This window comes from Alnus glutinosa, chromosome 8 (genome assembly GCF_958979055.1).
Source record: "Alnus glutinosa chromosome 8, dhAlnGlut1.1, whole genome shotgun sequence".
Classification (NCBI taxonomy): domain Eukaryota; kingdom Viridiplantae; phylum Streptophyta; class Magnoliopsida; order Fagales; family Betulaceae; genus Alnus; species Alnus glutinosa.
In genome coordinates, this window is record NC_084893.1 from 6,528,119 (window position 1) to 6,536,316 (window position 8,198).

The following is an 8,198-nucleotide window of genomic DNA, read 5'->3' on the forward strand; positions in this document are numbered from 1 at the left end:
TCTTACTTTGGTCCTTCAAACTGTCAATTTGTTGCAACTTATCTCCTTCCGTCAATCTTGACTGCTATGTTAATTGAAATATTAAATTTGACCAAAATATTTCAAAAATTTTCTTATTTTAATCATTAAAAAACCAAAATACCCTTGGTATGAAGGACCATTTTGCCTCCACCCAAAAAAAAAACAAAAAAACAAAAAAAAAAACAAAACCCTCCATACTTTACGGTCATCATTATTTCTCCTCCCGACACAGAACGTCAAGCTCTTTTGCTTACATCTTGTTTAGTTTGCAGATTACAAAACTGTACCAACAAAAGGTAAATCTGTGACTTGTGAACTGTCAACCTTTGTTGAAGTTTGAGCCAAAACATATGCTATTGCTTTTCACTCAAAGTCTTACATCCTTCCCAACTTGACGTACTCAAGACACCCGACATTATGGTCCCTTCGCTGCGGATCATCTCTTCTATTTGGGGATTTCCACGGTTGTTCCTAAGAGCCATGCATATGGACTGCACTTTTACTTTTTTTTTTCTTCTTTTTTTTTTTTTTTAAAAAAAATACAGCAACAAAGAAATTACATCAAAGGAAAAACATTCGTGGGGCTGGTTAACCCAACAAAAGAATCCTAAATTAATCAGTATAAATAAACAAAAATTCAAAGAAAATGCATCAAATGAATTGTGCGCAGAGTATGTCCATTGCAAGTCCCCTCGCATTCTTTCACTTCATTGGCCACCTTGAGTTCTATGAGGCCATGAATTTTCATACATACACGGAGGTCACTAATTATGGGTATTGAGTTTAGCATTAGATAGGATTATGACCGACCACGGGGCTTGGGTACCTTAACATAGCCATTTCAATGTGTTAGCACATAGATTGCCTTTGCGGTATACAATCAATTGACAAGTCAATTTATGGTTCACATGGCGAATTCTTCTTAGAGATAATATGATATCATTAGGTACCTCAGGTATTAGAAGCCTAAAGGAAGGCTACCAAATGATTCAATACATTGTATTTTCAGCTCCCTAGCTCTTATGACTTGTGAGGGCTTCCTCATGCGGAATACTTTATTTAGTAAAGGATCCAATAGGATCATAATATGTTGCAAAGTACCATGTTTGAACGAGGACTCCCTACAATTAGTTACACCCAACAACCTAGAGTGCAAGACCCTCTTGTCTCAAACAACCTAGAGAGCAAGACTTTTTGCCTGGACTAATGAGCCCCACAACCTCCCTTTTGGGCTGCCTGAATTTCATTAAATTCGAGCAACCTAATTGTAGGGAATTCAGATCCACCATATTATTCTATGAAGCACCTAATATTATTCTTAGGATCCCACCAAAGGCCTATTTCCCAAAATATAAAGTTTATCAAATAGAAACTTTCCAAATTAGGAAAATCCGTTTGAGTGTTCAATTTTTGAAATCAGAATTTAATTCTTATTTGATGCTCGAATTTTGAAGTTTGACTTTCTGAGATACAAATAGAAAAAATTGAATAAAACATGATTTGTTTAAAAAAAGTTGAATAAAATATAACACTGTAACAAAAAGTTGAATAGAATCAGAATTTCACTCTTGCATCCAAACAGGCCAAAATGATTATCAATTCCTATATATCACCAAACCTATTTTAAAACATCTATTTATATCTTAATTAGTCATCTATAAGTTCTATATATCACCAAACCTATTTTAAAACATCTATTTATATCTTAATTAGTCATCTATAAGTTCTAAACTCCAATTGTTGGTTTACTAAACTTAACTAAGAACTTAGAAAATAAATATTATCTACCTATAAACTATTGACACGCTACCAAACTTAGGAGGGCAATATTAAAAGAGTTGCCTCCAACTTAGCCCAAGCAACCTCAAAGACAGTCCAGGCCGACACAAGGTTGTCGAACTTAACCTTCTCAGACATCAGCTCCTCCCAAACCGTCTCAAGCTCACACTTCTTGGCCTCCAGCTCATCCTGAAGGGCTTGAAGAGCCTCAAAATTCTTATCCACCTCGGCCAACCAAGCAAACATGCACTTCTCTAATAGAAACTCGCGCTTAAAGGCCTCGAGTTCAATTGAGTTGTCTCCCCCAATCCTCCTCAGTTGGCCCCGAGCCTCCTCAAGCTTGGCTTGAGTGGCCTCAAGCGCATTTGAAAGCCTCTGGTCCCTAACCTTGTGCTCTTTCTTCTCCTTGTCCAGCACTCTCCGACAGAGCTTGTGCGAGTTCTCCAACCATCGTTGATCCGGCTTAAGGTACATGTTCTCCACTTGGAGATCTCTCATGATCTTCTCCAGCCTCTTCCACTCCCTAATGAGAGACAAAGCATATGACACTACCTGGCAATGACGTAATCAAGTCAACACATGTTGGGAGGAAAGGGACTACAATAAGAAGAAACCAAGACACTCACCTCGACGAGAGAATGGCAAAGCGCCTCGCTAAGGATCCCGAACGACTCCTTGCTCATTTCCTCCAAACAGTCATCGGGAAAGAGCCTGCTAAGCACCATTGTTGGATCCTTGAAGATCTTTCCCCGTCTGTTCAAAGGACCAATGTCAGACGACATCCACGAAGAAGGTTGGGTGGCAGGCTGATCCAGATCATACTTAAAATACGAGTCTTTGGGCTGGTCAAAGGCCACCCCCTTTCCTTTCCTCTCCTCTTGGAGATCCCTCATGATTGTGTCAAGCCTCTTTCGCTGCCTAATGAAAGCCACAACATATAACACCATCTGGCAAAAACGGAATCAAGTCAACACAACGTCGGGAGGAAAAGGACTACAATGAGAAGAAACCAAAACACCCACCCGAGCAAGAAAATGGCAAAGCTCCTCGCTAAGGTTCCCGAATGACTCCTTGCTCTTTTCCTCCAAATAGTCCTCAGGAAAGAGCCTGCTAAGCGCTGTTATTGGATCCTTGAAGATCTCTCTCCGTCTATCCGAAGGACCAATTTCAGATGGCATCCCCAAAGACGGCAAGGTGTAATGCTGACCCAGATCAAACTCAGGAGATGAGTCTTTAGGCTGGTCGAAGGCCACCCCCTTTCCTTTCCTTGCTCCCTGGAGATCCCTCATGATCGTGCTCAGCCTCTTCTGCTCCCTAATGGAAGCCACAACATATAACACCATCTGGCAATGAAGTAATCAAGTCAATACAATGTGTCGAGAGGAAAGGGACTACAATGAGAAGAAACCAAGACACTCACCCTGGCGAGAGAATGGCAAAGCTCCTCGCTAAGGATCTCAAACATAATCAAGTCAACACAATGTGTGGGGAGCAAAGGGACTACAATGAGAAGAATCCAAGACACTCACCCGGGTAAGAAAATGGCAAAGCCCCTCGCTAAGGATCTCAAATGACTCCTTACTCTTTTCCTCCAAGTAGTCCTCGGGAAAGAGCCTGTTAAGCGCTGTTACTGGATCCTTGAAGATCTCTCCCTGTCTATCTAAAAGACCAATGTCAGACGACATCCCTGAAGAAGGCTGGGTGGCAAGTTGATGATCAAACTCTACAGATGAGTCTTCGGGCTGGTCAAAGGCCACTCTTGTTCCTTTCCTTGTCTTCTGGAGATCCTTCATGATCATGCCTAGCCTCTTATGCTCCCTATTGAGTGCAAGAGCATATAACACCGCCTGGTAATGACATAATCAAGTCAACATAATGTGTCAGGAGGAAAGGGACTACAATGAGAAGAAACCAAGACACTCACCCCTACAAGAGAATGGCAAAGCTCCTCGCTAAGGATCCCGAACAACTTATTCTTTTCCTCCAAATCGTCCTCAGTAAAGAGCCTAGTAAGCGCCATTACCGGATCCTTGAAGATCTCTCCCCGTCTGTCCGGAGGAACAATGTCTGACAGCATCCCTAAAGAAGGCTGGGTGGCAAGTTGATCCAGATTGAACTCAGAAGATGAGTCTTCGGGTTGGTCAAAGGTTGCCCCCTTTTCTTTCCTCGCCCGGGAAAGACACATTCTCCCCTGATTGTCTTTAGATTTGGAGGACAGAAGAGAAGCCTTGAAACTCTTGTCGAGTGGGTCGAAGCTTGCCCTCTTTCCTTTCCTTGCCTGAGGAAGACCCATTCTCCCCCAATTGCCTTCAAGAGAAGCCTTAAACCTCTTGCTCGTCGAGGGCTCCATGCCTTCTGGGACTCGAGCACTCACCTTAGAGATGGAGGCATTGCTAAGCTTTGGGGTCATCTCTACCAGAGCAAAGAGAATAAGTTAGAAAACAAGTTTGGCTCAGTATTTTGAGGATTCCTGTCTTCATCAGGATCAGAGTCATACTCACCATTCCACATGCAAGGTTTTCGCCTTTGATCCATGTCCTCTTCTGCCTACATCCAACCAAACCTCCAGTAAGATCAAAACAAAGAGATTTAGTTAAGAGGATAAATGAGAAATTCAATACAGGCCACAGACCTCTTCCGGGACTTGTGTGGTGGGTGGTGTTGCCTGAAAAGGTACACTAGGTACATGTGGTATTCTTGAAAGTTGCTCTAGCAGCGTATTCCTGAAAATTACATAGATCAAAATATCTATCAAACAAAAAGGTAAATGAAAGTAGAACATAGCTACACCAAGAATGAAAATGGACTCAAACAACCAACAGAAGATACTGGACAATGGACAACACAAAGCGTGCGCACAAAAAAAAAAAAAAACACAAACACATTGATAGATTACTTGAGACAAAAGTAGGACTTTTCAATTAATTGGTGTCAACACTTAAAGGCTTAGTATAAGCTTTCAATAAATTTGACAATTCAACCGCTAACATCAACTATAACAGTATGTATAAGCAAGTAATAGACATTATCAGAAGGGGTGAAAAATAAAAGGCAAAAAACACAGTACTTAAAAGTACCTTATTTTCTCCATATATTTGAGTGAGTTTAGATTCTTCATGTTGCATGGTTCAACGTGAAGAGTATAATCTGGGCCAAAATACTCATAATATTCATTGTGAGGCAATTTATTATCAGGCTCCACTCCGACTGCAACTGCTGTCTGTGACAAAGTAACAAATGAACTCATAAAAATGATAGCTTATCACCTATAAAAGTTATTAAGGAGTGTGCCAAAAAGGTAGAGAAACAGAGTAGCACAATGAAGAGGAATACCTCGTAGCACCAGCACCGGGCAACATTGGGGATTGTATACCCTCCACCACCCAAGACCATGAGAGGCACGTTGAAAGATCTAAGAAAATGAAGGCAATCGGCATGGCCCTTCACAGACAAGTTGAAGCACCCCAACTTGTCACCAGACAACGAATCTGCTCCACATTGAAGAACAACCGCATCCGGCTGATAGATCTCCATGACTTTTTGAATGATTGGCCGAAACAGACGACGGAAACTCTCATCGTCTATTCCATCATTTAAAGGGACATTCAGGGCATAGTTCTTCCCAGTCCCGCGCCCTGTGTTCTTAATGTGCCCCGTCCCCGGAAAGAAATCCCCAAATTTATGGAAGGACAACGTCATGACTCTGTTAGTGGCGTAAAATGCCTTCTCAACCCCATCTCCATGGTGAACATCAATATCCACGTAGAGTACACGCTACCCAGTGACAAGAAATGAATTGCTCAGCCAAATGTACCAATGTGTAAGCCCAGCAACATTAAAATCTAATCTAACACCCAAAAACTAACTAAGCTTGAAATTCAAAACCCAATAGCAAAATAAGAACAACCAGACAACGTTCTGTTCAAAGAAAAATAAATAATCATAATTGTTAAGAATGAAAAGCCGAGCTACAAGCCTACAACTAAATATCCAAAGCAAAACAGAGAATGGTTCATAAGAATTTATCTCAGCAACAACCAAAACACAACCCAGAAATCAATAAAGCTCAAAACTTGACCACACCCAAATACACACAAGACTATATTAGTACAATGTATAGCATAATTAACACAAAGCTCAAAAAATCTGAAGCAAATGTATCCCAGAGCACATTGACAATAAGGTGGATAAAAAAACAAAAACAGAGAAATCCCCAAATACCCTGTGAACTTTGAGAAGCTCGAGAATGCCGAGCACGATGTCGTTGACGTAGCAGAAGCCGGAGGCCTCGGCCTTCTTAGCGTGGTGGAGGCCGCCGGCCCAGTTGAGGGCGATGTCGGCGTCTCCGCGGTTGAGCTTGACGGCAGAGCCGATGGAGCCGCCGGCGGAGGCCTGGCAGAAGCCGAAGAGGCCGTCGAAGACCGGACAGTCCTCGCCGATATTGAAGCGCTTGAGGTGGCGCGAGAAGACCGGGTCGGTGAGGGTCTCCGGCGTGACGGAGGCTAGGAAGTCCACGTACTCATGCGAGTGGAACTGCCTGATATCGGCGGGCCCCGCTGGAAATGGCCGGTTTATCTCCATCCGACGGTGGAGCTCGTATTGTACGATCAGGTTGTGGGCCATCCGGATCCTGTGGGGCTGCATTGGATGCTCCTGCCCGTAGTTGTACTCCCCTATGCTCGGCTCGTAGAAGTAGCTCACTCGTCTCTTCTTCGCGTCCGGCCCCGATGGCAGCGACACGCACTCTCCGTCATCGTCCATAATCCCCACCAAAAGAAAAAACTCATCTTTTGGTATCCATATGTGTTGGTACAGTTTCCGGTACGGTGACGTGTTGCCTTGTGATTCGTTGCCTTCCTCGATGTTCGTTCTCCTCGTAATCTGCAAAATAACAAACGGCTCGTCGGGGGTGCCGACCGGACCCCCACTCCGATGCCTAAGTCAGTTCAAACTTATTTTCTGGAGAATATCAGTCATCTCAAGAGTTCAGAGAATCTGTTTTAATACCTGGCGTAGTAGTCTTATTTATAGGCTCACAGTTATAAAACTGCTAAAATACTTGGAGCATAATCTGATTAGGAGTCTGAGTCCTAGATCACATAGTCTTTAATTTTATCTTTCTGATTAGGAGTCTGAGTCCTAGATCACATGGTCTTAAGTCTTATCTTCATAGAATTCAAATTGGGTAGTAGAGTCCAAACTGGATATGACACTCTCTTTAGCTAATGTCATTCTATTAGGTTCCTTATCCCATATTGGATGGGATAAAAGTCTATCTTGATATACTCGAGATATACGTCTTTTTGGAGATAACGAATGGTCTTATAAATTGGGTCTAATCTTGCTGGGCCGACCTGATGGGCTCGGCCCCCGATACTACCTTAGGCCCACATGTCTTTGGTGTTAATTTTATCCCCAACAGTTACCCCCCTAATTCTCTTATTTGAATTTAGAATGTAAGAGAATTAAATAACTCAATTTCTGAATCTGGATCTTCCATAATCTGTATCTGACAATTGCCGCCTCTTTCAAAGTAATTATGACGAATAATGCGTCGAATCTCTGGAAGGATTAGAATTCCTGCTCCTTGTCGATCTAGAATTGCTGTCAGAGTTCTAATCGAGCTCTAGAATTGATGTCAGAGTTCTAATTGGACTCTGATCCTTTATTAGACTTCTAATATGATATCTTCTTAGACTTCTGATCTGATCCTTCTTCTTATCTGATTGGACCATAAGTCCTATCCTGATTTCCCTGAAGTAGTTGCTAAATGTTTATCTCCTCCTTGGATCGGGTTGAGTGGATCCAACTTGTGATCTGCCATAGTAATAATAGCAACTTCTCATAAATATCTTCTTCATAAATGCCTCCACATAATATTGTCGGTCGGGCCAAAGTTGTGAAGATGATCTTCTACTCTCGGTAGGAGATGAATCGGACTGATGTAGTTGATTTCACCAAGATTGTGGTGACATGCCACTCTGAGATAACACTTTGCGTACGACTTTCCTGAGATCAAGGTTCTGTCTGAAGACTTCTAATCTGAATACCATCTAGGTTGGTCTCACCTGTGAATATCTTTATTTTCGAACTTTGTAATGTTTGAATTCTTTGTTATGGAAAAACTTTCCATGACAAATCAATTCTCACTTATCCTCTAATAACTTGAACAAACAATCGGTTTGCGTAAGTTAACTCCGAGGAGGGTAAGAAAAATCTTTTGTTTCAACCTCTGAGCTAAAGAGGGAAAAATCTTTTGTTTTGAACTCCGTGACTAGGAGAGAAAAATCTTACTTTGAGTTATCCTCCTTAACTTAAACAAACAATCGGTTTGTGTAAGTTATGACCGAGGAGGATATGAAAAAATCTTTTAGAAGTGTTGAACTTACTTGGTTATT

At 41.9% G+C, this 8,198-nt stretch overlaps 1 protein-coding gene across 2 annotated transcripts; it reads right to left on the reverse strand.

The window, feature by feature from the left end:
* Window positions 1-1,590: 1,590 nt before the first annotated feature.
* Window positions 1,591-6,602, reverse strand: LOC133876414 (uncharacterized). 2 transcript variants are annotated; one of them, XR_009901531.1, is made up of 11 exons: window positions 6,022-6,602; window positions 5,134-5,574; window positions 4,878-5,020; window positions 4,433-4,523; window positions 4,302-4,347; window positions 3,725-4,212; window positions 3,330-3,647; window positions 2,823-3,143; window positions 2,427-2,747; window positions 1,702-2,352; window positions 1,595-1,639 (listed from the first exon to the last, which is right to left on the reverse strand). XR_009901531.1 is itself a non-coding variant. In XM_062314696.1 (10 exons), the coding sequence occupies exons 1-10, from the start codon at window positions 6,559-6,561 to the stop codon at window positions 1,837-1,839; spliced, it is 3,225 nt and encodes a 1,074-aa protein (XP_062170680.1). In that variant the 5' UTR covers window positions 6,562-6,602; the 3' UTR covers window positions 1,591-1,836. The 2 variants fall into 2 exon arrangements, 1 of the variants encoding a protein (XP_062170680.1); XM_062314696.1 differs by having other exon boundaries at window positions 1,591-2,352.
* Window positions 6,603-8,198: the final 1,596 nt, after the last annotated feature.

Coding starts and splice junctions, on each gene's coding strand:
- LOC133876414 (XM_062314696.1), bottom strand. CDS start 6,561: ATGGACGATGACGGAGAGTGCGTGTCGCTGCCATCGGGGCCGGACGCG. Junction 2,748..2,822: donor TTTGCCATTTTCTTGCTCGG/GTGGGTGTTTTG, acceptor CGTTTTTGCCAG/ATGGTGTTATATGTTGTGGC. Junction 2,353..2,426: donor TTTGCCATTCTCTCGTCGAG/GTGAGTGTCTTG, acceptor CGTCATTGCCAG/GTAGTGTCATATGCTTTGTC.